Consider the following 16880-nt stretch of genomic DNA (forward strand, 5'->3'; position numbering starts at 1 on the left):
TTGTGGAAATTTTATTTTTCATCAATATATCTTTGACCTCTGAAATTAGCATGGAAGTAAGAACATTTTTTAATTGCGTACGGCATGCAGCTGACCCTAAGGTATTTTCATACAAAGTGTTATTCTTACCACTGAGTGACTACAGAAAAGCCCTCCATTCCTAGTGAGCCATACAGGTCATAAACCTTGTTTTATGGCATTAAAAAACAAAGACATTAGATTCAGTTCTGAACATTGTATTGCTAAAAAGATATATACATAATGACAAAATGAACTCATAATCATAATGATGATTCTGAAATAATTCGATATTAGTAACTGTTGCTGTGATATAAAAATAATTTGGCTTGAAGACTGACTCAGCTGTTTTGATGATAGAACTGAAGTTAAACAAATAACTAATACTACAATATAAGTACAGTATAATTATCTATATATGTATGGCTTAGAATTGAGATCTCTACCCGTGGGGTAAATAATCTACCACTACAGCTGGTGCAGCGCTACAACGATGGTTGCAGAATTCCTCACACATACTTAAAACATATATACATATCATAAATTATCACACATTAGGAAATTGTACCACTGGAGTGCAATCTCATCAGTATACATGATATACCGTACAACGATGGTTGTAAATGTGTGATAAAGTATGTATGTACCGATACCAAGTATTGGAAACTCAACAGTTTGTAAAATTCCCCAGTATAACTGTGTATACTGTACAACGTTGGTTGTAAATACTGTGATAAGTTCTTATTGTTATGATTATAATGTAAATGAATAATGCAACTTTCTTTGGGAAGATTGATGTATGCATCAAAAATCCAATTCCAAATTTTCAAATTCTAGCCATCAAAACATCATGATCAGCCTTTGGCGTTACCATGACAATATTATAATACTGGTAGACTTAACATTTAAACTATCCAAAATAAACCATCGAGCCGAGAAATTACATCACCGGTGTGTGGCGGGGTTGGATGGCGGTAATTATGGTTTGGTTCTGCTGCTGGTCAGCCCTGGGCGAATCTGACCGATCACGTGACTTGGCTCCCAGAGGTTCTGGGCTGCTTTGCACACGGCCCTACACAAACTCTCGTACCTCTAACAAGATGTATATTATATATGTGTATGTATACGCATACGTATATGCCTAAGTGAGTACAACAGAAGCATATCCATTCCAGTCTTTCAATGCCATAAACCACACTTAAAACATTAAGCTTCAATTTATGGCATTAAAAACAAAGACATTAGATTCAGTTCTGAACATTGTATTGCTATAAAGATATATACATAATGACAAAATGAACTCATAATCATAATGATGATTCTGAAATAGTTCGATATTAGTAACTGTTGCTGTGATATAAAAATAATTTGGCTTGAAGACTGACTCAGCTGTTTTGATGATAGAACTGAAGTTAAACAAATAACTAATACTACAATATAAGTACAGTATAATTATCTATATATGTATGGCTTAGAATTGAGATCTCTACCCCTGGGGTAAATAATCTACCACTACAGCTGGTGCAGCGCTACAACGATGGTTGCAGAATTCCTCACACATACTTAAAACATATATACATATCATAAATTATCACACATTAGGAAATTGTACCACTGGAGTGCAATCTCATCAGTATACATGATATACCGTACAACGATGGTTGTAAATGTGTGATAAAGTATGTATGTACCGATACCAAGTATTGGAAACTCAACAGTTTGTAAAATTCCCCAGTATAACTGTGTATACTGTACAACGTTGGTTGTAAATACTGTGATAAGTTCTTATTGTTATGATTATAATGTAAATGAATAATGCAACTTTCTTTGGGAAGATTGATGTATGCATCAAAAATCCATAACGAAGCAGTTAACGCAGTTAAACAGCTGAGTGTCCCCAAAGAAAGAAGTTTTAGTTAGAATATAAGAGAAGTGAAGTGGAGAAACATAAATTGGTTATATATTTAACTCTTACAAAAGAAGTACAAATACATATAAGTAATAACGATATATTGTCATGGTAACACAATATGTAAAATTTAAGAACTAAAACTACACATAACGTAAAATCAAGAACTAAAACTACACATCTAACAAGTTATATATTGTAATATAATTCTAATGCTAAAAATGAAAATATTTGATTGATCACAAGTTGTAAAAATAACAACTGGTAGCAAGCAGTCCTACCGGGAGAACTTATAGATGGCATGACCATAATGTTTAAAGATTAACTGTTTGTCATAGAAAATTGAGCTGTCTTTATGATAGAGTCACTGGTATGAATGTATCGACAGTATGATTCTGATGTCCATCTACCCATCGTTTTGATAAGATGGTCTTCCATTCTGTTGCTAGCAGCAGTAGTTGCTGCTCCTATTCTAAAAGAATGTCCATTATATAAATCTTGTGGTAATCCACATGCATTTAAGGAAGATCTAAGCTTTTCAATAAAGTTATTTCTTGTTAAAGGCTTATGACCTTCTTGTACAAACAAAGGCTGTGTTGGACTAGCCTGGTGGACATGTAGTCGTTGCTCCACATACTGGTCTAATGCACACTTAGGGCAAATGGTAGTGTTGTTGCAAAAGAACTTAATATTAACACCATGTCTAAATGGATCAGTTTTTGATTGTTTAAGGCGAAGTACTGTAACATCCTTGCTGACTGTCACATCACCAACAGTAACATTAACGTTTGGATCGAAAGTAGAGTTACACGAAAATTCACCACACCTCATAAACCCGAAAAAAGCTATGATACACACTGTACGCATCGTCTTGTCAATTTCACCGCAGAACAAGCCACTCTGAAATCTGTTACAGATCTGAGATAGAACGCTAAAAGTAATGGGGTATCTGGGACGTCTGGAACTACACAAATCTGTTCGTTTGATTCCATTCAAAGCCATTTGTAGCCTTGGAAGAACTCCTGTACGACCTATGTCCAAGTTTGAGTCTGTGGCATAAAATGGACTAGGAACTCCTTTGGATAGATAAGTGAAGCGAATACCGCACAAGTATAGCTTGATAGTTGTATATTTCACTTTGAGAAATTTATGACAATACGTTACAAAATATATCAACATCTGTTCTGATATTGGTGGTAAAATTGAGTTAAACACCACATTGTTCATGGCACAATATCGTTCATACCACCGAAATCCTGTGTCGTACACCTTCCTGGTATTCTGCGACACAGAATTGGAAACTAACTGTTGAGATGACTCTTGGAATTCCACATTACTTCTGAGACTGGGGGGCAGATACATGGGGTTGGACGAGCTGTAGGCGCCAGCTGACGAAACCTGTTCATCTGCAAACGAGATAAAGAATCTGCTATAGAATTGTCTTTACCTGGTACATGTTCGGCATATATAGAAAAGTTACCTTTTAAAGCACACCAGGTAAGTCGTCTCATTAACAACATGATTGAAAGCACCTTAGAACGGCCTTTACATATAATGGATACTGTTGCAGCATTGTCACAATAGAATAGAATACGTTTATTGGTCCAGAAATGTCCCCATAAAATCGCTGCCACTACGATGGGGTACAATTCCTGGAAAGCCATTGACATTTTGTCGTCAGTCAGCAAGGGAATGTCTGAAGGCCAAGTTTCACAAAACCAAAAATCTTGAAAAATACCACCGTGTCCAATGGTAGACGCTGCGTCAGTATATAATGACATATCGGTGGCTTTCGTTATTGATATGTCGTGAAACATAGAAACACCATTCCATTGTTGTAGAAATAGAGTCCACATGTGTATGTCCTCACGACACTGTGCACCCAGGTGTACAAAGTGGTGAAGTTCTCTGACCGATGAAGCCATAGCTAATAAGTAACTAATGAATGATCTCCCACTTGGAATCACGCGACTCGCAAACGTAAGATGACCGAGCAATTGTAAAAGTTCTCTCTTGGTACAATTTTTGCGTGTTGAAAATTCTTTTAACAGTTGTCCTATTCTCTCTAACTTTTGTTGTGGTAATCTAGCTTCCATTTTATCAGAGTCTAAAATGATCCCTAAATATTCAATCACTGTTGTAGGACCTGTAGTTTTGTGTTGAGCTATGGGAATATTGAGTTTCTTGAACAAAAACATAAGCTTTTCCATAGTCTGGTCCGCTGGAGCACTTGGCTTATCGATGGTGAGAAAATCGTCAAGTAAATGCAATATAAAGTTAATATTGTATCTGTGTTCCGCAATCCAACAGATAGCTGATGACAGCTGATCGAAAATTTTGGGGCTGGATCGGCACCCGAACGCCAAGCGATTGTAAAAATAGTATTTGTCTAGCCACTTAACACAGAATAAATGGTACTCTGAAGGAGAAATTGGAATCACTTTGAAAGCGTCAGAGATATCAGTTTTACACATTAAAGAACCACTGCCGTATTTGACGATCTGTTTAATGGCGTCGTCTATTCGCACGTAGGTTAAAGAACATTCCTCCTTGTCTATCAAATCATTGATGCTTTGATGATTGTTATCGTTGTGTGGAGAGGATAAGTCAAGAATCAAACGCTTTTTATTTGAATATTTGCCTGTCGCGACACCTATTGGAGACACACGATAAGAGTCGAAAGGTGGATTATCAAATGGACCACTTATAAAACCTTTGGATACTTCTAATTCTAACAGTTGAGTTACAACATCGTGTTGACGAAGTGCTGATTGTAAGTTTTTACATTCTTTCGTTGGAAGATCGGTATTCTTGACTTTAGTGTTGAAACCATAACGCAAGCCGTTCACCAAATAATTTACGAATGTTTTGTCTGGATGTGATGAAAGTTCATATTGTAATTGATCAATATTCACAGGGGTGTTAACCGTAAAGTTCGGTAATGTAGAGTTGGAAGTGCCAAATATATCTACGGATAGTCAGTTTTTCTTTTTTGACTGGGAAAGGTTGTGATCTTTGCATTCCCCTAATTTGTGTGATAAGTCTTTACATTGCGAACACACGTGACTATATGGACAGGATTCACGACGACAACCATTGTTGGAATTGAAGTTATTACAAATCTCAACCCCGTTGTTGAACATACGTTTCCTCCCATGTTTGTCGACATCAGTTGACCTGTTATAGTTATGTGTTCTCGCACCATCTTGCTGACTTTTGTCATTCGCAACGAATCGCGGGCAAAAGTGGGTATCATGAGTTGATTCATTACATATAGAACAGCTTCGTGACTTAGATCCTGCAGTGACCATTTGTATAAGATCACGATCCCGAATTGACCAATCTAACTTCATACCATGCAGTTGCATGGCATTGGCACTCTTCAAAGAAAAAAGTTTATGGTACTCGTAGAATTTCGAGCCATATGTATTGAACAGATTGACGATGATCGCCTCGTACTGGTCGAGCTCTTCACGACGATCGGGGTAGACTTGGCACATAGTACGTTTGTACCTGCCGAAGGCCGTTATGAATTCGCCGATCGTGAGAGTTTTTCTCAATCTGATGTCATTGCGATGTTTGTCGGAGTGTTCATGTAATTCATAGTATGGGATCAATAATGTGGCAAGATTTACATCCCTACCTTCTATGATCTGTCTGCGTAGCGAAGGTGCCATGAGGTCCATATGAGGGATGTCCTCCGGTGACACACCATACGATCGCCTAGTTTGTTGTTCGCTGCTAGCGAAACTGTCATGTCGAGCTGAGTACACATCCGCCAATGTCGGTAGTGACTTCTGTTTATCTTCATTGTTGATAAGTTTAGTCATAACAGCTTGCATACCTGTCATAGTGTCTACTAAGGCTTGTATCACTGTTGGAGAAGTGATATTGGCAGCCATATTGTTTCCGGGACCGGAACTACCGGATGTAGTGTTATCAGTTATATCGTTGCGCGCACTGACCGAATCACCTCTTTGTTCATGATCGTCGCGCACTGTAACATAGGGCACATTGTTGTAATCACGCACTGTTGATTCTTCCGGAGAAATATTTGCAGTCAATCTTGACTGTACCGTATCTACTCGAATTGTGTCCGACGTAGGACCTGTAGAGTTCGTAGGTCTCGGAATTCTTGACTGTCTCCGTAACATCGGAACACTGTTCGTCGTCTGTGATGAAAAGTTATTCCTCGATCTGTTTAAAACGTTATCCACATACAAATTTCGTAGTGTACTCAGAGTAAATGTAGGAGAAGTCACTAAGCCAACCAAGGAAAGTTCATGGCGAAGTTTAACTTTACTCCAGTTCAAATGATTGTCCATATCCAGCGTAGTATCACCAGTTCTTTGTCTCTTTTTTGGACCCATCTTGGGAGTCAATAAAAATCACTAATAAAGTCAAAATCTGAGTTCAGAAATACACACGATCGTTGCGTAGCAAAGATCGAATGTTAATCCATGCTTTACAGGAAAATGGTGCAGTCTAATGATGATATGAGGGAAGATGATGAAAGATTGAAAAGTTAATTATGGTTTGGTTCTGCTGCTGGTCAGCCCTGGGCGAATCTGACCGATCACGTGACTTGGCTCCCAGAGGTTCTGGGCTGCTTTGCACACGGCCCTACACAAACTCTCGTACCTCTAACAAGATGTATATTATATATGTGTATGTATACGCATACGTATATGCCTAAGTGAGTACAACAGAAGCATATCCATTCCAGTCTTTCAATGCCATAAACCACACTTAAAACATTAAGCTTCAATATAAGTTTCATACCAAAACAGGCTTGGGTAATTTTCATGTTTGTCTGCGCATCAAGCGTAGGTTCTTGCACATTCTGTCTCACTATCTTATCCTAACCTCATCAGGCTGGACTTCTCTAAATACTATTCTCTCTGGAAGGCGATGCCAATCGATAACTTATTTGTTATTTTCCGTAAATAATATCATAAGATTCTGACCTCAGAGTAACTTTTGCAATATAAAAGAGGGATGGAAAATTTGTGTCGCCAAAGTGACACATCGTTTTCCCATGACACACCGTAATGTATTTAATGCATGAATTATTTACTGTAAAAATAACGGAAAATATTTGCTATGTATCTTTATAACACTTTTCATATCTAATTTGCAATTTAGAAATGAAGTAAAATTCAAGTTAATACCATGTAAACATTTTTACATTAAATGGACATAGAATACAATTCAATGTAAAGTTAATGACATATAATTGACATAAACATATCATAATCGCTAGTGAAATATGCCTTAGTAGTTTTGACTGTAGTGTGTAAACAGTGAAACCCTTCTATATCCATATCATGGAATATACACTGTACACTGTTATTCAAAATCATCCCGACATCAATACTGTCCAGTTATCATTATAATACAAACATGCTGTAGAAGGATTTGAGTTCTGTCGTTTTTGAATTGGTAATCCAACCTTCCTATATTTCAAATTAAGTTTAAGTTCTATTTCATTTCTATTATTCGCATTCTCCTCTTACAAGGTTTCAAACTCGTTCTTCAAATTGTCATCTCCGGTGATGCATATTTTACAGAATTATGAGTCAACTTTTTAAGCCCATTATAATTTTGTAATATTTTTGTTTATATGTTGTCCAATGCTAGAGTTCCTTATATCATCTGATGGCATTATGTAATGATCAAATAGGGTTATTATTGGGTAATACAATATTGAGAAATGCCAGACTAGTTTGACTTTCTCTTAACCACACATGAGGAGAAATTTATATTACTAGTATCAATTACCTTAACAGGTATATTTGTCAATACATTTGTAGATGTTGACCAGCATCGATAACGCATATCCATTCTCTTTAACCAGGAGTTTGAAGACTGTTGATATCAAAACCACTCCAAATCTTAAATTTTTTATCAATGATAAACTGTCAAATAGATTCGACACAGGAACATAAAGATCAGACTATAAGTAAAACGTCAATTAAGTGTATGTATGTAAAGACTAGCTCTACACATACATGTGTTTATTCATATTTTGTTGTATGCACACGCGTGTTAAAAATCGTCAGAATGTCGTGGATAGTTCTGCTGAAATATATAATCTATTTATGGACTTGGACGCCGTAAATCTAATAAATCAGAACATTTTCATAATTTCCTTCTGCTGTTCGCCAGATTTACTTGGTGACCATCAATTTGTTAAAACACTGTATTAACAGTTCTATTTTTTATATATATATTTTAACATTTTAATGATAATAAACGCAAATGTTTTTATTACGATTTTTTTGGTTTGTGGAACGTTACATTTTGCGATCATAAACAACGAGAGTGACATTAATGTCTAATTAATACTGACTTCATATTCACATTAAATATAATATTTGTACAAAAATATTATTAAAGTTGTGCATACATAAACAAACTGTCTAATGATTTTGCATTACGAATAAATAATTAGATTATTGCTCTGGCTAATAATCTGACATTGGTTTTCGCTAGACACTATTTTTTAGAATTGGTTTATGAAAAATATAAAATTATTTGAAAAAGTCTCTAAAGAATTTCTATTATTTATATATCGATATTACTGTTTGTGTAATCGAAAATGTAATATGGTGGTAGGAATATTCTTATGAATATAAACTTAATCATCTAAATAGTACACACACTTAAATGTAAGCGAGTCTAATATCAACATTAGCGAATGGAATCTTGACATATTGTTAAAATGTATGTTTGATGGCTTGCAATTGATTTACAAATTTTTACAAGTTTTAGAAAAAAAAATTGTACTGCATGACTTTTTTTTCATCCATAAGCCATATTTCCTTTCGGCAAATGAAATCGATGTGTCACCAGTCGTACAACAAATATACCAGCCCTCCTTTTTCGATATTAAAAATTATAAATAATAATGAAGTTAATTAAGTTTGTAATAGCAATTTTATATTCAAAATAACGAATTTTAAATTCACAATACTGACCTTGAATGTCGTCAAAAATAATTTGGAACGCTAAATAACTACAATTAAGTTAGTAATCATGATTTTAACACTAAACATTGAAGAAGACGTAAGCATAGGCCTAATTGCACTTGGTGTGAACTTACATATATTGCCTATGACTTTTGCTGAAGTAACATTTTTGCGATATTCCGAGTTATATTTTGCAAAATAAATGTAAATAATATTTACTTTAAAACAAAATAAAGAAATTTTGATTAATTAGAGTACGTTGGTATTTACTTTCCATTGGCGATACTTTTAAAATTGTAAAATGCTAAAATGGCATTGATACATAAAGTTAGTAACTTCATTGTAAAGATAAAAACATGTACATGCAGGATTGTTGTTGAAATATTGCTTACAGTGAACCTTACACCTTCCTAATACTAGACATTCAGAGTTATTAAATTATTGTTGAAAACTAAAGAGAATAATAAGGAAAAGACTACTTATTATTTACATATTAATTTTGACCCTGAGTAAAAATGGGTTGCATTGTTAAATGATGTTTATTAGAATTGTGTAAAGTTTTAATCGTATAACCAAGTTCGATTATACCTGTGAATGGCGGATATCTTTATCATAATCATACTCTACATCATATCAAAGTATTTGAATTGTTACTTTAAACTTCAATCAGAATTTTAGTTGTTAGTTGGTTCCTGGTGTTAAGGGCAATAATTACCAGTTAGTGTTATCCTATGACATTATCCTAAACATTATCTGTCATGCACTTACTGCTACTGTCCTGAATAAATTATGGAAGGGGTCTGTTTGGTCTAAATGTTCATGTACCTACGTTCATGCAAGTAGCCTGTTTAATTCGTTAATTGAACCTACCGGGGCTTCTTTAAAATATGCTAAGCACGTCAGAGGATATTGCAGTTCCAGCAAATCTCCGAAAATACACGATAGCAATATAATTTCCTTAACTAATTAAAATATTTATCAAGATAGAATTTGTAATTTCAGAAATAATCAGCCATTCAACCGGTTAATTGAAATATGTAACATTATATTGACGTTCGAGAAAATTCACTAATCACGTCTAACAACATTGTGCTTTTTACGAGAAGAGTTGCTTCTTGTATATAAATAATTTGGTTATCGGTAATACTTGTGTGGCATTATAGAATATGTAAAAGCACCGTGAAGGCAATGAAAATAAGAAACATTCATAACTGCAGGTACTCTAAATGTTAAATAGAAAAACAAAGGGAAAGCTCCATAATCGGATTTTGAAATGTTATACAATTATCAAACTAGGAATTTCGCAACCATGATTACTAATTTGCAAATCAATATTTGAACTTTCAAAATATCGTTATTACGAATTTGAAATAAGTATTTATGATTTTTAAACAGTAATTTATTTTGAAATTCATAATACAAAACTCTTAATCAAAGATTTTTAAAAAACGTTATTATGAATTTCCAAATTGTTATTACTAATTTTACACTTTCGAAGTCAACATAAAGAATGCTTCCTCCTTTTTCTTTTTTCGGCTCTTGTACAATAAATCAGTTAAATAATATCGGCATATTTTTAGAAATCCGATATGAGTTATCGATCAGTACTCTACCAGACAGGATGTCACGGGAAGGTGTTAGGGTACAATGACCGAAATGAGCCACGTACTCACAACTATAACTTGTATGGTTGCAGACAATGAGACTTGACAGAGAAGCTTGTGTTCATATACTAAAAGACTTGTTCATATGGGAATATGAAAATAGGGCAATTCTTCCCGAGGGTAACAAACTTGTGGTAATACTCGAGGCTTGCCGAGGGTTTTACATCACTTTTTGATCTCGAAGATAGAATATACTTATTCTTCCTATCCACATATGAAAGGGTGTTTTTCTACCATACCTCGCCGTTATTATTATCATTCTGCCTTAACACTTTGTCATTTCTAAAACAATTGCAACTTCCAATCTATTATCCAAAAATAAATTTTCTTAAATTGGCGTTAGGATCATCATCGTTTTATTGACTCCGTAACGTCTTAGAACTGTATCACATGGATAGGTATGTAATATTGCCCCGGACGACATGAGTATATTGCATGGGTTAAACCAGTAATACACTCGTAGAAATGGGAGAAATATAAGTGATGTAATCGTAGACAATGAGACGTGTCCACACATATTATTTACAAACCTTGTGTTCGTAAGGAATAGCATTTTAGCTAGTTAACTTTATTTGAATATTTTCTTGGTATACCGATAGCATTCCGTATTGGGTAATACAAGACATGATATTTGGCTTTAACTTAGTTCTTTTATCCATGTTGTGTAAGTTTTAACTGTAAACTTCTTATTTGATTAAGTCAAAAATGTTTTATTTCATGAGTTCCTGACAAAAGAATCAATTAAATGTAAACAAGAATGTATACTATTTAGAATGTGTGCTATATATATCGCCTTTCTTCCACAGTTAATTTTTGTTATAGGGATTTGGCTCATGAGTGGGCTCCCTGTTGACCACATATGTGCATATTGCATTTTAAAACAAATTAGATAACAAGATGTCCGATAGGCAGTCATATTAATCTAGACATTTGAATTTGTTAATGCTATTTCTAAGACAATACAGACGGGATCTGTTTGAAATTTCATATATACTCCCCCGTGGACCCTTGTTTAGCATATTGCATTGAGAGGCGTATCCAGCAGCCATATGACTGAATTTGGCTAGCATGTCTGCTACAACTAGTTTTTAGATAGTACCAAAGGAATATTTTTCAAACCTGTTTGAAGTTTGTTACTGATATAAAGCATTTGTTTTAATCATATGCGTTCATTTTCAGATAATTCAATTTCATATCTTACACTCATGTTTATTGGTTAGATATTTGAAGTTATTTGAATTGTACGTCAAGTCTTATGATGTAATATATACTAAACTGTTTCGCGGATAATTTTAAAAACGGCATAGTCATTGGTCAAACTGAATTATTGGATAAGATGTCACTGCGTTACAACTCAAATTGTTTTATTGTAAAAGTAAGTAACATCGCGGAAATTTATGCCTTATTCAGTAAATTGAATTAAAAATATATATTGAGAATAATGCTTAAATATTATTTTTAAGGCTGTTATTTGTGAGTGAACAAGAAAACAAGTAGCTTACCAATTTTCATAATTTTAAAACAGAGAATGAAATAAAATCAAAGCCTTTCGGAAACATTGGTTCGAATTCATGTGTGTCAGGTGCAATTCGTCTACATCACTTATCATATATATTACATATGCTCCGATTTTCCACTTTAACCATTGACTAATTCATGATGACGTGACGATCAATACATAATAGAATATTAATACGGTGTTTCTAATTTTAGAAACACCGAGTCAATATTTCTTTGTGAGCCTCATTGCTCAAACGATATATTCTTCTGGATGTCATCCTTTGTCCAGCGCGTTTCTTGTAACTTATACAATGCTTTTGACATTTTTTAAAGAAACTACATATCTAATATAAGAATTAAGGGCATTTATTTGGTCCATATGGTGCTATACCATCCTGGTATATTCTACATAATAATGACCTCGCACTACGCCCTCGGTCATTATTTATTCAACCCAGACGGTATAACATCATATGGATGTCAACAAAGGTCCATGTATAGGCTTATGTATATGTTTATGCTTATGTGTATCTTTGTGTGTATGTGTGACTCACTTTCTATGCTAAGTTCATTCTCTACAGCTATCTAAGTTTAAGTTGGGAGATCGTGGCTCATGTCGCATATCATACAAAGGTGATGGTACAGGTGGTAAGGAATACGCAGGGAGATTGTGTAAGAACCGTAACTTATATACTACATATTATATGTACCACAGGTGTTGGCCATTCCGGTTCGATGGCGCAATCCCATAGTTCAGGAAAGATGTCCGTTTATTTTTTACTTGAACAAAGAAAGGTTTAGTTTGAGTTGTGCTCTCCAATGCGTCAGAACGTAAACCTTGCCTATAAAAGAGAACATATTTGTCTGTACAATTGCATGGCGTCGATGACGTCATACCAACTACCTTGTGACTATGTTTATGACGTACCTCATTGTATAAATTGCTGAGATATTTTATTTTTAAGTATGTGAAAATCCAAAATATATGCAAACCTACCATCTATTTTTAACGCACAAGCTTCCATTTCCGTCGTACTTTCGCTGGTTCCTATGACTAACTTTCTTACTTTAGTATTGATATCCTCACACTTTTGATGGATTTGGTAATCGTTAAATGATAATTAATGCACATTAGATGAGGGCAAACATTGCTCTACGTCGGAACTCATCCTTAAACTAATATATATGTTATATATTCAAAGGAATTATAATCTCAAAAGAACCTTGTATCCCAATATCGGCAGAAATAGGATTGGTGGCAGTCGCCAGTAAAAACTCCTTTTTAGAAAAACTGCAATCACCTATAAAAAGAATGGCGGTCGCTTATAACAAAATTTGCAGTCACCAGTTAAAAAATCTGCCATCGCCTATATAAAAATGGCAGTCGCCAGTAAAAAAATGGCAGTCGTCAATAACAAAATTGGCTTTCACTAGTATATAAAATCGGAAATAGTTTAACTCTAATAACATTGAAAAATATATGTTACTCCTACAGCGATATTATTATTAATAAAGTGGGTTTTTTATTCAAAGGAGAGGTATCGATGTAGTCGTTATGTCGGTCTCTCAGTGATACCTATGATCAACTACATATTCCCAAATTTTGAGGAAAACGAATGTTCTCCCGAAACACACGCCAAGATCATTGAAATAGAACCAAAATCATTAACGTATTTCTCATGTGATCAGAGGAAAATGCTTTACATTGTCGCCTCTATCCTTCAATGTAGATATTTCTGAAAAATATTTCTGCAAACCCAAACTGCAAAAGTACCATTTGACTCCATTATTAGTTTATTCGAATGAAGTTAGTTTTGACCTTTGACCGTTGAACACTGAAATTAGGATCCCCTCAGAAAACAATGTTATATTTACAACATAATATTATATCACTGAAGGCCGCAGAATGACCAAAATTGATAGCCCTCTTATACTCTGTGTTTGAATGTTGTTAGTGAAGATTGGTTTAGAAGATATTATTCAATATTCGAGATCTGTATTTACACCTTAATAATGCAATTGAAAATTTAAGGTATCATTTGTTTTGACAGGTAGTGATACTTTTTGCATATAAAGTGTCTAGTTAAATTGACGGAACTATTTAAAAAACATTCTGTATCGTTTAGGTTAAAGATGTGATATAATTTGATATATGTGTCGAAATACCTTTTTTATATGCCATGGTCTGTTTTTCCATTTAAAATTTCCTGTTTTTGTGCTTCATACACTGATATCAGATTTATAATTAATAAGTTTTCAGATGGGTTGTGTCTAAAACTTTTGTTTTTTAAGTAAGACCATTAATTTCAACATAGTTTTTGTGTTTACATGCGAATAGCATGAAATTATGTAAGACATAAATGAACATTGTTTATAAAAGTTTAATCCATGGGTATTTCTATGATACCTTGCTGGTATGTTTTAGCACGGTGGTTGTTGGTTTTTTTAACAGATACAAAAGTCCTATACAATTATATAGAAATATTGTTACCTGACTCTATATAAATGTAAATAAAGTATTTTGACTGTTTTCGCATGAACCTGCTTGAAAATCGTTACAGATATATAAATCATCATAAGCAATTAACCGGTTCAATAGTTTGACTTTTGACCGGCGAGGAAGACTTGTGGTTAATTGTTGACGTCATAATTAATTGTTGACGTCATGTACACTGGCGCGCTGGACCTAAATTATCTTTCGACGAACGTCTTTCTCACAAGAAGTTTAAGATTGTGGTTCAGGTCAGGTAACAGAACAGTTGTTTCATACAATATTAGTCAACAGTCAAAACTCTTTCCACTCGGCATTGAGACCAACTCTATAAACTGTTTCATTCGACCTTCGGCTCGGGAAACAGTTAATTGAGTTGGACCAAATACCCCGGGAAAAGAGTTTTGACCGTTGACACGGTATATAACCACTGTGTAATGTTTAATTAAGTTCGTCCTTGTAATATTATACAGTTGTTTATTGGAATTGAGAGCAACAAATGATTTGTTGGACCCGAAGACAAACTCGTCCTCGGGCAACAGTTTGTTTAAGGGCCAAACAAATCATCTGTTGTCCGAAAACACAGTCGATAACTGATTTGTTATATCCTTTGACTCAAAACAATGCACTGACGTCACGAATTGTAGGTGTAACGTCATGCCGGTGCAACAGCACATTTTAACAGTTCTTTGGACCGCTCGACGGAATAGTTCATTTATTGGCATTTTTGTCAATATAGTTTATATAGAAACCATTGTATATGGGTATAATAATTTTCACTATGTTACTATTGTATATATCACAGAAACAATAAAATGGCGTCAGGAAAAATAACGTCAGAATTTCAAAGACAGCTGGACAAAATGGTTGCCTCCGCAGTACATTTTGGCGTTCAAGTTCTTTGAAATGTAGGTTTTCTTAAAGTGATCATTTTGTTTCATGCATTTATTGTCCAGGTGGCAGTGTGATATGAAACCTTATTTACTCGAAGGTGCAAATTTTCCTGAAGGCTTGTCAAAGGTTAATATTTCGACTGAGGGTAAATAAACCTTCATATCACACTCACCTGGACCATACATTGTTTATTTATTATACCGAAAATTCGCGATTCACTACTCTGGGAGTAAACGTTACTTATATTCGAAATGAGTAAAAATTTTACGTCATTTTTCGCTTCGTCTGTCATTGTTGTACACTCCTTGTGAAAGATGGGCGTTTAACATGGAGGCACGCGCTTCAGGAAAATACGTTGCTTTATTCCCCCTAGGGAAATACGATGTTTTATTTCCCTCTCATGTGATTTCAATTAATCACAAATAGTCTCTTAAACATAAGGTATAATAAATAATGTATATAAAATTATAGATTTTGTGATTTCTCTTGTGAAGACTCACAAAAAATTAACACCTATAACACTCGTTTTATAAAATCTCATATGAAATGGCCTCAAAACTAAACTCCTAAATTTCAACTATTTCATTGACTAATACATGGTCAAGTGACGTTCAATGTAGAGAATATTAACTCGGTATTCCCAGTTTTAGAACCACCGAGTTAATATTCCTTTGTGAACTTCATTGCGAAAACGCTGCATTCTTCAAGGTGCCCTTCTTCGACCAACGCTTTTTTATAGTTATTATACATATTGAAGATGGTTTTTGGCATTTTTTTTAAAGAAACGACATATCTTATATAACAATTAAGGCCTTTTTATTTCGGTGCATATGGTGTTATATCACCCTTGTAGAATTTTAAATAATGACGTCGGGATACGCCCTCCGTCACTATTTTTTTTATATTCGTGTGATATACCACCATAATCATTATGGACTTCACCAAAGATCAATAATTGATATATATTAGATATTCTGACTATCCACTATATACAACATATTGACTAGGTGTTTCCATTTTCAGAAACACCAAGTCAATGTTCTTTTCGAACTTCATTGGCCAAACGCTGCATTCTTCGGGGTGGCGTTTTTTGACCAATGCCTCTTGTTATTAATATACTCATTAGAGATTGTTTTTGACATTTGTTAATTAAACGACATATCTATTACAAGAATAAGGACCTTTGTTTCGGTTCATATGGTGTTATATTGTAGCAGGCCTGGCCTCAATCCTCGTTGGTCATCATATGGTCTTCATATAGATAGTTGACAAACATCGTAAACATAGTTCAAATGGAGTTTTTATTAACATTCGTCATCATTTGTATTTTACAAAGGTACTGCCACTCATCAACTATCGTTTCACTCTCATACTGTCAGAAGTCAGGGTGGTGGGAGACAATAATGTGCCGCTATTATTATAAATAATAATAT

At 34.4% G+C, this 16880-nt stretch overlaps 1 protein-coding gene across 1 annotated transcript; it reads right to left on the reverse strand.

Annotated features, from left to right (window-relative positions):
- Positions 1-1264: 1264 nt before the first annotated feature.
- On the reverse strand, positions 1265-6693 carry LOC138332176 (uncharacterized). Its single transcript, XM_069280172.1, has 2 exons — positions 5571-6693; positions 1265-3333 (listed from the first exon to the last, which is right to left on the reverse strand). The coding sequence occupies exons 1-2, from the start codon at positions 6295-6297 to the stop codon at positions 2249-2251; spliced, it is 1812 nt and encodes a 603-aa protein (XP_069136273.1). The 5' UTR covers positions 6298-6693; the 3' UTR covers positions 1265-2248.
- Between the last annotated feature and the right edge of the window lie 10187 nt (positions 6694-16880).

The sequence above is a fragment of the Argopecten irradians genome, chromosome 1 (genome assembly GCF_041381155.1).
Source record: "Argopecten irradians isolate NY chromosome 1, Ai_NY, whole genome shotgun sequence".
Classification (NCBI taxonomy): domain Eukaryota; kingdom Metazoa; phylum Mollusca; class Bivalvia; order Pectinida; family Pectinidae; genus Argopecten; species Argopecten irradians.

Excerpts from the sequence above, each read along its gene's own strand:
- LOC138332176 (XM_069280172.1), bottom strand. The coding sequence starts at position 6,297 with ATGGGTCCAAAAAAGAGACAAAGAACTGGTGATACTACGCTGGATATG. Across the intron at positions 3,334-5,570 it reads ACGCAGACAGATCATAGAAG|ATGAACAGGTTTCGTCAGCT; the intron begins GTAGGGATGTAA and ends TCTCGTTTGCAG.